At 40.6% G+C, this 17,533-nt stretch overlaps 1 protein-coding gene across 1 annotated transcript in view; it reads left to right on the forward strand.

Moving 5' to 3' along the window:
* The window catches only part of WDHD1 (WD repeat and HMG-box DNA binding protein 1), a 69,427-nt gene extending 62,867 nt beyond the window's left edge, over window positions 1-6,560 (forward strand). The window contains exon 26 of the mRNA XM_067735065.1: window positions 6,087-6,560. Coding sequence (XP_067591166.1) covers window positions 6,087-6,116 — 30 coding nt within the window. The 3' untranslated portion in view covers window positions 6,117-6,560. The remainder of the gene's footprint in view (window positions 1-6,086) is intronic.
* The last annotated feature ends 10,973 nt before the right edge of the window (window positions 6,561-17,533 follow it).

The following is a 17,533-nucleotide window of genomic DNA, read 5'->3' on the forward strand; positions in this document are numbered from 1 at the left end:
GTGTTGGTGGCGTGATTGGCACAGTCGATACAGTGTAATCTTTGGAACTTGGTAGGCTTAGGGTTTATATACTGCCTCTGCCACTGGAGCCATGTGGCTCTGGGAACCACTTAATCTCTCTAACTCCTATGGTCCTTGTAATAAAAATGACAGCAATTTTTTGCTCAGACCTCCTTCTCAGAGAACCATCCCAGGATAGTCACATATCACTTGCTGTCACTTCCGCAGGCCACACTGCACCAGAATTGCATGACTGACCCCAGTATTCAGTGATCCCATCTCTCTCCCTGATATTTGGAATTTGGACACAGAAGCAGAATTCTTTAATCTGAGGAACTGAGCTGCACAGGGATGTAGAGGCAAGTGTCATAGCAACAGCAGGGGAAAGCTAAAGTTGTGGGAAAGCAGAGAAACAAGTGAGCAGAAGAAATACATCTAGTGAAAGTGGAAAAGTGAGGAAAAAATTAAAAACAAACAAAAATTGTCAGGTCAACGTTATCTCAGCTGCTTTTGTGGCCCTGATAACAAAAGTCCTAGAGAAAGGAAGATGAAGAGTGGCACTCCAATTCTTCAAGAATAGCGTGGAGGATATCAGTGGCAAATAAAGTGTTCACCGAAGGTTGGAAACTGGCCCCCACAAAGAGTGTTCCTCTCTGAAAACAGCTGGATTGGAATTGATATAGATGGGTTTTCTAAACAGGGAGGAGTATTAATGTGCTTCAGTGAGATAGAGACTCTTCATGACATCATTTCTCCCTCAAATGTTATAGCAGCTGATTAAAAATAGTAGCTGGGCATATCTAGAATATATAAAGAACTCACAAACTCAGCATTAAAAACAAAACATATAATCCAATTAGAAATTAGGAAAACACACATTTCACTAAGAGGGTATACAAAAGGCAAACACATGAAAAGATGTTCAAGAGCATTAATTACTAGAGAAGTGCAAATTGAAACTACAGTGAGATTTCACTGTACACCTATCAGAACAGCTAAAATGAAATATAATGATAACACCAAATACAAGTAAGGATGCAGAGAAACTGGATCACTCATGTTGCTGGTGGGAACGTAAAATGGTACAGCCACTCTAGAACACAGTTTGGCAGTTCCTTTCAAAACTAAAAGGGACTTACTGTATAACCAGCAATTGCCCTCTTAAGCACTTATCCCCGAGAAATGGAAACTTATTTTCACACAGGAACTTGTGCAGGTTTTTTTTTTTTTTTTTTTGGGTTCGCGGGCCTCTCACTGTTGTGGCCTCTCCCGTTGCGGAGCGCAGGCTCAGCGGCCATGGCTCACGGGCCCAGCCACTCCGCGGCATGTGGGATCTTCCCGGACTGGGGCACGAACCCGTGTCCCCTGCATCGGCAGGCGGACTCTCAACCACTGCGCCACCAGGGAAGCCTGCAGCTTTATTTTTAAAAGCACCAAACTGGCAACTACCCAAATGTCCCTCAATGACTAAATTTTAATCTATAGTACATTCATACCATGCATGGTATACTACTCAGCAATGAAAAGGAACAAACTATTGATGAAAGCAACAATTTGGAATAACCTCAAGAAAATTAAGCTGAGTGAAAGAAGGCCAATCTCAAAAGGATGTTTTGATTCCATTCCACTGCATGATTCCATTTATATAACATTCATGAAATAACAGAGAGATGGAAAATATATTAGTGGTTGCCAGAGTTAAAGATGGGGCAAGGAGGGATGTGGCTATACAGGGATGAGTGAGAGCAAGTCTTGTGGTGATGGTATAATTGAGTATCTTGATTATGGTGGTGGTTTCACAAGGATTTACACATGATAAAATTACATAGAGGTACACACACACACAAGTAACTCTGTACTGGTAAAATCTGAATAAATTGTACAGATTATTTCAGTGTCAATTTCTTGGTTTTGATATTATACTATTGTTCTGTAAGATATTAACACTGGGAGGGGATATCTGAGGATATCCTACAACTGGAAATGAAAAACCCTAATGAGGCATTTGTAGCTAATGGAAGAGAATTTATATTCCTGACCCCCAACAGGGTTATAAGCTCTTTAAGAGCAGACCTGTGTTTCCTTGTATTGTCAGAACCTGGCACAGTGCCTCTCCTAAACAAGATAATCAGTATGTTTCTCTTGTCAACACTGATAAAGGATTTTGAGCTCACAAATGAGAAATCTGAATGTTCTTTGTCAATATACCAAGAAAAATATTCATTATATTTTTGAAGTCATTTTATGATTAATTTGCAGAAGAATAAAGGGATAGTAAGAAGAAAACTTTATTAGGAATGTCCACAAGAATTAAAACATACCAAACCTCTTCAACTCAAACACCGGTGCACAACCAATAAAAAAGATGAAAGAATATCATCATACATCATTTTGACAAAACAAGACGGTCCAAGTTCTTATCACAAAATATTGCATGATGACATGCTTCCTGTCAAATGAGTAACTGGATGAAAATACCACATTGCTTTTGTGTCCTTAGGAATATATAGGTCACATTAATTCTTGAGTTTGAGAACAATTCATCTACGATAACTTGATCTGAAAACTCATAACCTGAGATTCCATTTATATGACCAATTCCACCATCATTAATAGAGTCTAGGGTGCTGCTATTTGTCTCCTTGCATTTATCTTCTGATTCATCTAATAACTTTGAAACATCTTCCCCTGTCAGTTTCCTTTTTTTTGCCACTATGGATGGAAAATGAAAAATTCTGAATTCTCAACTTGTTCTATGAAATCTTAAAGCAAACTATAAAGATAATCCCTCCAGTCTTCTTCTTTTCCTTCTTGAAAATGAGGCAATACTTTGGGCATTATAATAAGAAAACTGCAATATAGCATTTTTGTAGACATTGCATCATCCTTTTAGGTGATTCCATCATTTTTCCATTTTCTTATAATTTAATTCCTTTTTTAAATATAGCTGGGAAAAATTGAAGTGTATGATAAAAGAATTTCTTAGGGCTTCCCTGGTGGCGCAGTGGTTAAGAATCTGCCTGCCAACGCAGGGGACACGGGTTCAAGCCCTGGTTCAGGAAGATCCCACATGCCGCGGAGCAACTAAGCCCATGTGCCACAACTACTGATCCTGCACTCTAGAGCCTGCGTGCCACAACTACTGAAGCCCACATACCTAGAGCCCGTGCTCCACAACAAGAGAAGCCACCGCAATGAGAAGCCTGAGCATCTCAGCAAAGAGTAGCCCCTGCTCACCACAACTAGAGAAAGTCCGCGCGCAGCAGCGAAGACCCAACACAGCCAAAAATAAATAAATTTATTTTTTTAAAAAAAGAATTTCCTAAGTGATGAAATAGCAAAATCTGAACTAAGAAAAATGAGATCAGTAAAATCCCCTAATGTATCTTAGATTTATAAAAGCGTCAGTGGCCCATATGGTAATCACCAGGATAGAATGAATTTTATTCTATTTTTTAAAATTAAATTTTCCCTTTGTTATTTGGAAGACCTCTAAGAAAGAAAAAGTCAAAAGATTACTCCTTACAAATAGTTAGAACTGCTCCAAAAGGAAATTTAAAAACAAATATCAGGTCCAATGGAGCCTGATGGTATTCCACGGGTTAATGATGAATTACATCATTAACATATGAACAAGTTCCCTACATATGAACGCGTTCCGTTCCTAGAGCATGTTCGTAAGTCCAATTTGTTCATAAGTCCAACAAAGTTAGCCTAGGTACCCAACTAACACAATCGGCTAATTTGCTTTGGATAACAAGGCTACAGAGACGCTGTTGGTTGCCTACCTAACAGCCTTTCCCTCTTTTTACTTAGTGTAATGGCACCCTCATTTTGTTTTGTAACAGCAACAATTGATGTAAGCCATTCTTTGCCAGCAGTTGGTCTTTGGGTGGCTGTGTTTTAACCAAAGAAATAAGGAGAAATCTCCTGGGGTGGGTGGCGGTGGGGAGCTTCTTAGAAAGTCTTCCTCGCTGACAAAGAGGAGGAGGCGGTTTCATTTTCCCTGCTGTGTTTGAACACTTGATGCTCAGAGCGACAGCAGCCATCTGTGTCTGGAAGGGCAGGCACTGACAACATGCTGAGAATGACTAAGGAGGAAGTCGGGGAGAGCCTGGGTCCTTGATAACACTCTTGAGTCTCCCATCCATGCCTACAATGCCACCTCCAGGACTCTGGTTAAATGAAACAATGTGTCTGAATTGTTTAAGCAGGTGGTTCTCAACCTTGGCTGCACTTGAGAATCCCTCTCAAGGCCCAAGTCATACCCCAGACCAATGAAATCAGATTTCACCATGTAGGAGTCAGGTTTCCCAGGTGATTCCAATGTGCAGCCAATTTTGAGAACCACCAGTCAAGGCCACTTTTAGTTGGGTATTCCATTTTTGGCAGGAAAAAAAATATCCTTCATGATACAGTTTCTGATTGCAAACATTTATTTCAGCCAGATAAAACTCAGATTCCCCAAATGGTGAAAAGATCAGAACCAGTTTGTTTTCTCATCAGTTTTGGTTCATCCATCTGTGAAACATTCATAACATTGCAGTTAATTTCCACAAAGACTTGGATGACTGGCTGGGACAAATGTACAGTAGCAGTCGTGATGCTAAAAATACAAATACACCCAGAACAACAAAGAAACATGGCATTGCACAACTCTGCTAAGCTGTTCCATTCCCTTTGTCTTTATTGTAATTCCCAGTTTGCTTTTTCTTATGCTGATATCTTCTGGCAACATGGTGGCCACCAGTCTTACAGGCAGCAATGTCTCTGAGTTTTTCAGGTGTAAAGTAATCAACTGAAACCAGGTCCCGCTAAAAACGAGCTCCCCTGAAGAGTTTATGGTTAACCTCTCTGTACAAAATTTTATTCCCTGTCTTGTCGCCTCTGACCTCAGTCCTGTGCATACTGAAGACTAATCAACCAGAGTCAGAGGACTAAAATTGCTGTTGTCAATAACATCGTTAATGTGCTAAAGTTGCTGTTGTCAATTACTTACCACTAACATACAGGTTGTTTTCTCTAGGGCAGGATGAGCTAACAGATCACCCGGCCATTGGACCCTCAGACCAGAGACTCATAAACTGTAGGCATCCAGACTCTTGAAACTACGATTAAGAAATGTCACAGGGACTTCCCTGGGGGTCCAGTGGTTAAGACTCTATGCTTCCAATGCAGGGGGTGCTGGTTCGATCCCTGGTTGGGGAACTGGGATCCCATATGCCACTTGGTGCAGCCAAAAAAATAAAAATGTCACAAGACAGAGAAAGACAAATATCATATGATAGCACTTATATGTGGAATCTTAAAAAATGATACAAATGAACTTATTTACAAAAATGAAATAGACTCAACAGACATAGAAAAATAACCTCTGGTTACCAAAGGGGATAGAAGGAGGGTGGGATAAATTAGGAGTTTGGGATTAGCATATACACACTACTGTAATATAAAATAGGTAAACAACAAGGACCTACTGTATAGCACAGGGTACTATACTCACTATCTTGTAATAACCTATAATGGAAAAGAATCTGAAAAAGAATATATATATGTATAACTGAATCACTTTGCTGTACACTTGAAACTGACACAACATTGTAAATTAACTATACTTCAATTTTTAAAAAATGAAAGAAAGGAAATGTCACAAGACGATACTTAATCCCAGTTTCTTTGTTCTTCCCATTTAAAACCCCCTAACTCAAAGACCAGGTGGCAATGGATCTGAGGCTTGTCTCCCACTCCCTTGCTTGGCGCCCTGCAGTAAGCCCTTACTTTGCTGCAAACACCTGCGTCTGCCCACAGGCACACAAGCCCTTGCTCAGTTAGGCAACCAAAGGGCATCAGGAGACTCTCACATGAGGAGCTCTTCCATCAAGATCATAAACATCTATCATCCCCTCTCACATCTGTGTTCTTACTGAGATAACAGCTATAAAACACAACCAAGCCAACAAAACAAAACAAAAACAGGGCATAGCAACACTTTCTATTACTCTAGTGTTTTAATACCTGTGTCTGAAAACTGTCAAACTGCTTGCTGAATTACTGACCATGCAAAATTGTTTTCCCTTTGCCTCCAGAGATCCCACAAAACAATGGAAAAGAAATGAATATAGAAAGTAAATAAACCCACAAAATTGATGATGAAGTGAAAGGGATGAGGGACATCCATGAATGAGAGAATTCAGTAAATTTAGGAGGACAAAAAGCGAGGGATGCCCAATGAAGCAAGGCAGGGAAATTATAACCTAGGCCAGCTCTTTTCTTAACTGGCCTACTAATCACCAAGAGAGCTCATTAAAATGCAGATTATGGTTCAATAAGTCTAGGGTGGGGCATGAGGTTCTGCATCTCTAAAAAGCTCCCAGGTGATGCCCCTGAGGCTCTTCTGGTCCGAGGACCGCCTGTTGAGTAAGTAACAAGGGAGAATATATAAGGAGGGGCTATGGCCCAGGAGGGCACAGCCTGCCCTGTGGAACATGAGAGAGGCTTCCGATCAGGGCAGGGGTGAGGCGTAGGGCTGGAGCCAAGGAGATTAAGTCTGTATTTCAAGGGGTGAGGCGTGGGGCTGGAGCCAAGGAGATTAATGTTGAACCCATTACCATAGGGTCCAGACAGGTAAAGGGAAGAGAGCTAGTACAGTTGCACCCTAGGCCATTGCTGTAGAATTTGAGCCCAGAGTTACCCAATCTTACCATTTTCAGTAGAAGACAGAAATCTAAAATTTGTGTGAAGTCTCCTGAATTTGTTTCATTTTTGGCAACTAATTAAAATGGAAGGCTATTCTAAAGAAAGTGAGCAAATTTCCTAGGGAGAACCAGAGCAGTGAGTTCTGGTATTCCGAAGGCAGAGGTGGGGGGCTGAGGGGGAGGCGGAGGGTAAGGGAGTGGTGTTCCTGATGCTTACAAAGACTGAGAAGGAAGGAATAAGCCAGAGACAAAACACAGATGCCAAGACAATGACTGATCAGCTAGTAGCCAGGAGTTGGAAAATCACAAAGATACGATTCAGGGATTTGGCGGAGGTCAAAGGTAGAATCCCACTTCAGTTTGACGCAGGGAACTTCTCCACTAAGTGACCGGCGGTCATGATCCCACCCTGCGGAGAAGGACTCCTAGCATGCTACTTGGTCACATCGTCATGGAAATGTAAGTTATTAGCTTTCCACCTTGTAAGGTGAACTCATAGACAAATTATGGACGTTTGAATGGTGCTTCTAGAACAGAATGATAATGTTATATATTGACAATGTAAAAGTAAAGGTACAGCCTTTAAGTGAAGGGAAGAGGGTAAGGAATTAGAATGCTAATATCCTCTGCTTACTAAGCAGGTCATTTCACTTTCCTTGGTGACTGGAGCCAAAGTTGAGACTTAAGTATGTTGATTGAAGATACAGAGGTGACTAGAGTAAGAACTAAGAACAATGATATCACTAAGAGAGAGAGGGATTAAATGGGCTAAATTCTTGTTTTTCATGTTGGGAACTTAAAACTAAATGTCCAAAGTTGATTAGTAAGAAATAGCAGTAGAAGCATATTGTTTTGAGATGTGTGGGTTTGGGAAAAACCCAGAGCAAAAAGTGTTGCTTAAAATATGCCTCTGGGGGCTTCCCTGGTGGCACAGTGGTTGAGAGTCTGCCTGCCGATGCAGGGAACGCGGGTTCGTGCCCCGGTCTGGGAAGATCCCACATGCCGCGGAGCGGCTGGGCCCGTGAGCCATGGCCGCTTAGCCTGCGCGTCCGGAGCCTGTAAAAGGCATTTCAGAATCTTTGAAAAGTAGCTTTCAATAAATTCCAAATGTGGGCTCCAAATTAAAAAATTGTGTTTGGGATAACATCTAGATATTTGAAGGCTAAAGAGAAATAACAGGTCCTGTGCTTTGCAGGAAAACATTAAGACCTGCTTGATAGCTGAGAGGGACAGGACGGGCAGGCTTGGTGGGAGGCACTGAGCTGACCAGTGCAGAGCCCCGAGGTGCCGCTGTGCTGTGGTCTGTGATTCTGCCAGAGACAGAGCTGGCAGGGGCTGAGGAAGGCAAGCTTGACACTGCTGGATCAGGAGATAACATTCTGCACTGACTGTACAACTTACATTCCTTTAGCTGCCCCCTACACATTGGGCAAGATCGTAACCTAATTGGACATCTGTTAGGAAAAGTCCAACTGTTCCTTTTCCGTTTATTTTGATGGGAAATGAATCCTGTTTAAAACATACATTTATCAATAGCATTTATTGATTGCTTAGCGTATGAGAGGCACTGATCTCACATCTTCTTGAGCTGGGGTCTCTTATTCCCATTTTACAGATAAAGAGGCTGAGTTTAGAAGCTAAATAACTTACACAAGGTCACATTGTTTGTACTTAGATTTTTATGTAAGTACAGAATAAGCAAAAATACCTTACAAGCAAACAGTCATTTACTTATCAATATAAATTGAAGACCCTTCTGCTGTACAGTGAAGTGAATCAGCTATACGTATACATATATCCCCTCTTTTTTGTATTTCCTTCACATTTAGGTCACCACAGAACGTTGAGTAGAGTTCCCTGTGCTATACAGCAGGTTCTCATTAGTTATGTTTTATACATAGTAGTGTACATATGGCTGTCAGTCCCGATCTCCCAATTCATCACACCCCCTTTTCCCCCCTAGGTGTCCATACATTTGTTCTCCCTTTTTAAAAAATTTATTAATTTATTTATTTTCGGCTGCTTTGGGTCTTCGTTGCTGCACACGGGCTTTCTCTAGTTGCGGCGAGCTGGGGCTACTCTTCATTGCAATGCACGTGCTTCTCATTGCGGTGGCTTCTCTTGTTGCGGAGCATGGCCTCTAGGCGTGTGGGTTTCAGTAGTTGTGACACGCAGGCTCAGTAGTTGTGGCGCATGGGCTTAGTTGTTCCGTGGCATGTGGGATCTTCCTGGACCAGGGCTTGAACCTGTGTCCCCTGCGTTGGCAGGTGGATTCTTAATCACTGCACCACCAGGGAAGCCCCATACGTTTGTCTCTTAAAGTGATTGTCCTTGAGCGAGTCAGTGATGAAGTACTCTATCGTTAATAGATTTTATCAAATTAACTGGGTAGTAAGCCAGTTTTTTTAAAAAGTAGCTATGAAAGTTTTGTTGTAACATGGAAAAATTAATATAGTGGTAAAAGAAAAAAGTAGATTGCCAATGGAATATAAAAATACAAAATAAAACCACCATTTGTACATAGGAAAACTATTAAAAAGAAATATAGCAAATTGATAACATGGTGGTGAGATTAGGGAATATTTTAATCCTATCAAAAATAATTGTCATCATTTTTCAAATTAAAAAACCTATACATCATTATTAAAAATACGATATGTTTGCTTAGCAATCACAAAAACCTATTTGATGAATATCAAAGTAAAAGTCTTGCCTGCAGGGATTCAAACAACATAAAATTTTTTTAAAAAATCAGACTTGGAAGGATAAACAGAATTTAAAGTGAAGAATATTTACACTTAAAACATGGAAAATTCATATACTGTTTGCTAAATGGTTTAGCAATAACTTGACTGTTACTTTGCTTTAAACGTATTTGCCAGCCTGCTCCCAGTGGAAAGAAAGAGAAAATGTCAGGGTAGACCCTTGTTCAGGAAAATCAGATTATTTCCTGGGTCTCTTCTGATCATCAGCAATAGTTGTTGAGGATTCACTGAGGGTACTCCTTTTGCTTCTGGTCAGAAAACCCTAGGAATAAATCTGTTCTGCTCTGTTTGCATGGCACAAAAATACCCACCCAGCTGCTTTCAAAGAGACTGTGGTGGCCTCAGCTGATGGCTCTTTGCTCAGTGTTGTAAAATCCCAAGAGGAAGACGGTGTATAAACATAACCTTTGCTCAGTTTCCCTGTAGCCAACATAATTCTAATATTTATGGAAGGTTGCAAGGAGCCGCTTGATGCAGGAGCCAGGTGACCATAATGACAGAGAAAATTCACCTGAATTGGCTCAAGATGTGTGTTGCCGGGAAACTATGTCCAGGGGCAAATAATCTTATTGATTCCCAGGAAATGATGACACTAAGTAAGTGAATAGACAGGTGCAGCCACACAAACACCCTTTAGGCTTTTTTTTTCTTTGAAAGACGAAAGCCTTGGTCTCATTTTGTTTTAAAGCTGAAGGAAGATTTTGAGGACAAAGAGGCATAAGGAATGATCATTTACTATAATCATCATCATAATTATTACTTATGGTACTTTTGCAAGGTCCTTTGCATACATTATTTCTAATTCTCAAAACAACTTTTCCCTTTTTGAAAATGAGGAGATTGCAGCCCAGAGAGATTATTTCCCCAAGGTCACACAGTAAAGGGCAGAATTAGGATGTGGAATCCAGGTCTGTCAGACATCAGCCTGGACTATTTTTACCATATCTGCCAAATGGTCATTTCCTTGTGGTCAGAGGAAAATATTAAAATAAAAGAAACTAGGGCTTCCCTGGTGGCGCAGTGGTTAAAAATCTGCCTGCCAATGCAAGGGACACGAGTTTCAGCCCTGGCCCAGGAAGATCCCACATGCCGCGGAGCAACTAAGCCCATGCGCCACAACTACTGAGCCTGAGCTCTAGAGCCCGCGAGCCACAGCTACTGAGCCCATGTGACACAACTACTGAAGCCCGCGCGCCTGGAGCCCGTGCTCCGCAACAAGAGAAGCCAAGACAATGAGAAGCCCGCGCAACGCAACGAAGAGTAGTCCCCACGCACCGCAGCTAGAGAAAGCCCACACTCAGCAAGGAAGACCCAACACAGCCAAAAATAAAAAATAACATAAATAAATAAATAAATTTTAAAAATAAAAAAATAAAAGAAACTATTTTGTGGGCCCAAAAGGATGTTGAATATGGCCTTAAATTTTGTTTATGGAAATGAGTTGGATGTATGTTTGCCAGTGAAAATTTTTTCTGATGTTTTCCTGATAATACAAGAGGAAAATATTTTGGGTCCCAATTAGATTTCAAGTGTGTAGAGGGTAGGATCACATTTCTCTTGTGTCCATGATGCCTATTGCAAAATGGGAGCAGATGGAAATAGCAAAGCCTCCAAGGTTGACGTCAGCTATGTGTCACTTGCTAGCTGCATGACCTTGGGGGGGGTCCCTTACATCATCTGAGTTCCATCTACATATAAGGATAACAGTACCCATGTTGCAGAGGTGTGTAAGGGATCTGAATTCTACTTCACAATCCTGGAGGCAGAAATCATGTTGTTTGGGGCTTCCCTGGTGGCACAGTGGTTAAGAATCTGCCTGCCAATGCAGGGGACACAGGTCCGAGCCCTGGTCCGGGAAGATCCCACATGCTGCGGAGCAACTAAGCCCGTGTGCCACAACTACTGAGCCTGCGTGCCACAAGTACTGAAGCCCGTGTGCCTAGAGCCCATGCTTTGCAACAAGAGAAGCCACTGCAATGAGAAGCCTGCACATGGCAATGAAGAGTAGGCCCCGCTCGCCGCAACTAGAGAAAGCCCCCGCGCATCAACGAAGACCCAACACTGCCAAAAATAAATAAATAAAATGAATAAATTTATAAAAAAGAAAAAAGAAATCACGTTGTTTTCTAAATCAAATTTAACCTGACTTCAGCCCCTATGTCAAGGTGGGGCACTCTTTTCTTGGAGGACTACACCAGAATGGGGTGTTGAGGTGGGTGTTTGAGGGGGTATGGAAAATAAAGAAAGGTCTTTATTACTCAGTCCACCTGCTTGCTGCTGAGATGCTTGCCATCTAAGCTGTCTGAATCCCCATAAGAGAGGCAGCTCCATGCCTCCTCAGAAGCTCAGATCCCACTCTGCCTCACTGCTGCCTCCAGGGCCACGGCTCGTGGTGGCCAGTCTTTGGGTGGCCGGAAATAGCACTGTTCAGGAGTGGGCCTAGAGCTTCTACCACCCGGAGAGATTCCCCCCAAACTCCTCTTCCTTCATCCAGGGAAGAGTTTCCCAACATATGTGGGTCTGTTACTACCACATCATAACATGATTTCAGAGGTACACTGAGACAGAACATTTCTTTTTTCTTTTTTGGACGCACCACACGGCATGTGGGATCTTAGCTCTCCGACCAGGGATGGAACCCGTGCCCCCTGCAATGGAAGGGCGGAGTCAACCACTGGACCACAAGGGAAGTCCTGAGACACAAGCAATTTTTATTTTAAGGGTTATATATTTACTTAATGTGTATTAACAACTTGAGTTCATATATTAAGCCCATGATATATGTAGCTTCCTTTAAAAATAACTTTAAGTAAAAATGTGAGTCAATATTGAGTACATAATAATAGTACCACCAGTAATAGCAGATATTGCAAAAATCTTACAGGGCTCTGGGGATGCCTGGGATGTGGGAAGCATTTGTCTAGGCACAGAGCTGTTCGATAGAAATATGTGAGCCACAAATGCAAGTCACCTATACAATTTAAATTTTTCTAGTTAGCCACATTAAAAAAGAAATAGGTGACATTAATTTTAATAATATATTTCATTCAACCTAGTATATCCAAAATATTATCATTTCAACATGTAAGCAATATAAAAATTATTGATGAGATAGTTTACATTTTTTAATACTAAATTTTGAAACCCAGTATGTATTTTACACTTATAGCATTTGTTTCTTATTCAGACTAACGATATTTCAGGTGCTCAAGAGTGATATTGGCTAGTAGCTACTGCACTGCACAGCACAGGTTGAGGGGAAGTGAGGTTACATGCTGCCACTTAAGTTTCCAAATCCCACAGTGGTTGTCACCAAACATTTTTGCTCAGGTACCTCCAAAAGAATTTTAGAAATCTATGTGTCCGTCTACCTTTTCCCTGCCTCACACATACACTGTTAGACTGATTACTAAAAGTTTTATAAGATTGTAGTTGTAAAGGATATATTTGCAGTGTATTTTATTTTTTATTTTTACTTTATTGAAGTATAGTTGATTTACAATGTGTTAATTTCTGCTGTACAGCAAAGTGTTTCAGTTATATATATATTCTTTTTCATATTCTTTTCCATTACGGTTTATCACAGGATATTGAATATAGTTCCCTGTACTATACAGTAGGACCTTGTTTATCCATCCTATATATACTAGTTTGCATCTGCTAATCCCAAACTCCCAATGCTTCCCTAGACCTCCTCCCCCTTCCCCCTTGGGAACCACAGTCTGTTCTATATGTCTGTGAGTCTGTTTCTTTTTCATAGATATGTTCACTTGTGTCATATTTTAGATTCCACGTATAAGTGATATTATGTGGTATTTGTCTTTCTCTTTCTGACTTACTTTGTTTAGTATGATAATCTCTAGTTTCATCCATGTTGCTGCAAATGGCATTATTTCATTCCTTTTTATGGCTGAGTAGTATTCCATTGTATATGTGTACCACTTCTTCTTTATCCATTCATCTGTCGATGGACATTTAGGTTGTTTCCAAGTCTTTTCTTTTTTTTTCCAAGTCTTGGCTATTGTGAATAGTGCTGCTATGAACACAGCAGTGCATGTATCTTTTTGAATTATAGTTTTGTCTGGATATATGCTCAGGAGTGGGATTGCTGGATCATATAGTAATTCTATTTTTAGTTTTCTGAGGAACCTCCATACTGTTTTCCACAGTGGCTGCACCAACTTACATTCCCACCAACAGTGTGGGAGGGTTCCCTTTTCTCCACACCCTCTCTAGACTTTATTGTTTGTAGACTTTTTAATGATGGCCATTCTGACTGGTATGAGATGGAACCTCATTGTTGTTTTGATTTGCATTTCTCTAATAATTAGGGATGATGAGCATCTTTTCATGTGCCTATTGGCCATCTGTATGTCTTCTTTGGAGATGTGGTGTATTTTAAACACGAACTTTAAAACAAAACCAGAACAGCATTCTGAGAGTAGCCAATGGAATGTAAATACATAGTAGTTTGTTACCACCATCCAGTTAAACAAATTATTGAATAAGTTCTTCTTTTTCTTCATTTTTCTCCTTAAATTTACATTTCCATTTCTCTTCCCTCTACTGAACTTTATTCAACATTCTTTTTTGAAAGTCTCTTGTTGATTGCCCTTGTCAAGCCTCTGTGGAAAAAGAATTTGTGTATAATTTTTTAAATAAATTTATTTATTTTTGGCTGAGTTGGGTCTTTGTTGCTGCATGCAGGCTTTCTCTAGTTGAGGCGAGCGGGAACTACTCTTCATTGCAGTGCATGGGCTTCTCATTGTGGTGGCTTCTCTTGTTGCAGAGCACGGGCTCTAGGCATGTGGGCTTCAGTAGTTGCAGCACGCGGGCTCAGTAGCTGTGGCACACGGGCTTAGTTGCTCCGTGGCATGCGGGATCTTCTCGGACCAGGGCTCAAACCCGTGTCCCCTGCATTGACAGGCAGATTCTTAACCACTGCACCACCAGGGAAGTCCCTTATTGATGTATAGTTGATATACAATATTGTATTAGTTTCAGTTGTACAACATAGTGATTCAAAAATTTTATAGATTATATTCCACTTAAAGTTACTATAAAATATTGGGTTGGCCAAAAATTCCTTTGGTTTTTAAGTAAAAATAAAAGACATTTTTCATTTTCACGAAGAGCTTTATTGAACAACGTATTCACTGTTCCATTATCTTCTGCAATTTTTCTGGCAACTTCATAATTCCATCTTCCCAAAACTTTTTATCCTTTTTTTTTTTTTTTTCGGTACGTGGGCCTCTCACTGTTGTGGCCTCTCCTGTTGCGGAGCACAGGCTCCGGACGCGCAGACTCAGCGGCCATGGCTCACGGGCCTAGCTGCTCCGCGGCACGTGGGATCTTCCCGGACCGGGGCACAAACCCGTGTCCCCTGCATCGGCAGGTGGACTTTCAACCACTGTGCCACCAGGGAAGCCCAAACTTTTTATCTTTTTGAGCAAAGAACTGTCCCGGGTACCTTTTACAGTCTTCCAAGTAATTTACATTTTTTCCATTAAGAGAATTTTGTAAAGACCGAAATAAATGGATATCCAAAGGTGCAATGTCTGGTGAATAGGGCAGATGAATCAGAAGTACCCAGCCAAGCTGTAACAGTTTTTGCCTGGTCATCAAAGAAACATGCAGCCTTGCATTATCCTGATGGAAGATTATGCGTTTTCTGTTGACTATTCCGGACACTTTTTGTTGAGTGCTGCTTTCAGTTGGTCTAACTGGGAGCAGTACTTGTTGGAACTAATCATTTGGTTTTGTGGAAGGAGCTCATAATAGAGGACTCCCTTCCAATCCCACCATATACACAACATCACCTTCTTTTGGTGTGGTTGGTGGTGGTTCATTTCACTTGCTGCACGATCTCTTCTCTTCCACATTATTGTGCGGTATCCACTTTTCATTACCCGTCACAATTTGTTTTAAAAACGGAAAGTTTTCGTTACTTTTTAAGTAGAGAATCGCATGAGGAAATATGGTCAAGAAGGTTTTTTTCACTTAACTTACGTGGAACCCAACCATCAAAGCGATTAACATAACCAAGCTGGAAAAATGATATTCAATGCTTGATTTGGATATTTTGAGTATGTCGGCTATCTCCCACGTGGTATAACGTTGATTGTTCTCAATTAATGTCTCGATTTGATTGCTACCAGCTTCAACTGGTCTACCTGACTGTGGAGCATCGTCCAGTGAGAAATCTCTAGCATGAAACTTCGCAAACCACTTTTGACATGTTCGATCAGTCACAGCACCTTCTCCATAGACTGTACAAATCTTTTTTAGCGTTTCAGTTGTGTTTTTACCTTTCTTGAAATAATAAAGCACAATATGCCGAAAATGTTGCTTTTTTTCTTCCATCTTTAATAGTAAAATGGCTACACAAAGATTCACCAACTTTGATAATTTTTTTTTAATGCACGCTGATGTGACAGCTGTCACAATACAATCTAACAAAATTGTTTCAAATGAAGTTACAGACAACTAAGCGCTACTAGGGCCATCTTATGGAAAAAGCTGAATGAACTTTTTGGCCAGCCCAATATTATAAAGTATTGTCTATAGAGTCCCTGTGCTGTACAATATATCCTTGTAGCTTACTTGTTTTATACATAGTAGTTTGTACCTCTTAGTCCCCTACCCCTATTTTGCCCCTACCCCATTCCCTCTCGCACTGGTAACCACTAGTGTGTTCTCTATATATTGGAGTCTGTTTCTATTTTGTTATATTCGTTTGTTTGATTTTTTAGATTCCACATAAAAGTGATAACATACAGTATTTGTCTTTCTCTGTCTGACTTATTTCAGTAAGCATAATATCCTCCAAGTCCATCCATGTTGTTGCAAATGGCAAAATTTCATTCTTTTTTTATGACTGAGTAGTATTCCTATATATATATGTATATATATATACATATATCACATATATATATAGGAACATATATTCCTATATATATATGTGATATATATATATATCACATCTTTATCCATTCATCTATTGATGTACATTTAAGTTGCTTCCATATATTGGCTATTGATACTCATCATCATCATCCTGCTATGAACATTGGGGTGCATGAATCTTTTTGAACTAGTGTTTTTATTTTCTTTGGATATATACCCAGGAATGGAATTGCTGGATTATATGGTAGTTCTATTTTTAGTTTTTTGAGGAACCTCCGTATTGTTTTCCATAGTGTCTGCACCAATTTACATTCCCACCAACAGTGTACAATGGTTCCCTTTTCTCTACATCCTCGCCAACATTTGTTATTTGTGTTCTTTTTGATGAGAGCCATTCTGACAGCTTTGAAATAATATCTCATTGTGTTTCTTTTTTTCAAGTAAACTTTTTATTTGAGTGTAACATACATAAAGAAATGTACACAAATCATGGGTGTCAAAAAGTAAGTACACCTATGTAGTTTGCTCACAGATAAAGAAATAAAACATGACTAGCACCCAGAAATACCTCTCAGGGTCCTGTCCCAGTCACTGGGGTCTCCCAAGGGGATCTCACTGTGGTTTTGATTTGCTTTACCCTGATGATTAGTGATGTTGAGTATCTTTTCATGTGCTTGTCGGCCATATGTATGTTTTCTTTGGAAAAATGTCTATTCAGGTCTTCTGCCCATTTTTTTTTGTTTTTTTTTGTTTGTTTGTTTGTTTGTTTTGCGGTACGCGGACCTCTCCCTGTTGTGGCCTCCCGCTATTGTGGTCTCTCGCGTTGCGGAGCACAGGCTCCGGACGCGCAAGCTCAGCGGCCATGGCCCACGGGCCCAGCCGCTCCGAGGCATGTGGGATCCTCCCAGACCGGGGCACGAAGCCGTGTCCCCTGCATCGGCAGGCGGACTCTCAATCACTGCGCCACCAGGGAAGCCCCTTCTGCCCATTTTTTAATTGGGCTGTTTGGTTTTCTGATATTGAGTTGTATGAGTTGTTTATATGTTTTGGATATTAACCCCTTATTGGTCATATCATTTGCAAATATTGCTCCCATTTGGTAGGTTGTCTTTTTGTTTTGTCGATGGTTTCCTTTACTGTTCAAAAGCTTTTGGGTTTGATTAGCTC

This window comes from Pseudorca crassidens, chromosome 1, assembly GCF_039906515.1.
Source record: "Pseudorca crassidens isolate mPseCra1 chromosome 1, mPseCra1.hap1, whole genome shotgun sequence".
Lineage (NCBI taxonomy): Eukaryota > Metazoa > Chordata > Mammalia > Artiodactyla > Delphinidae > Pseudorca > Pseudorca crassidens.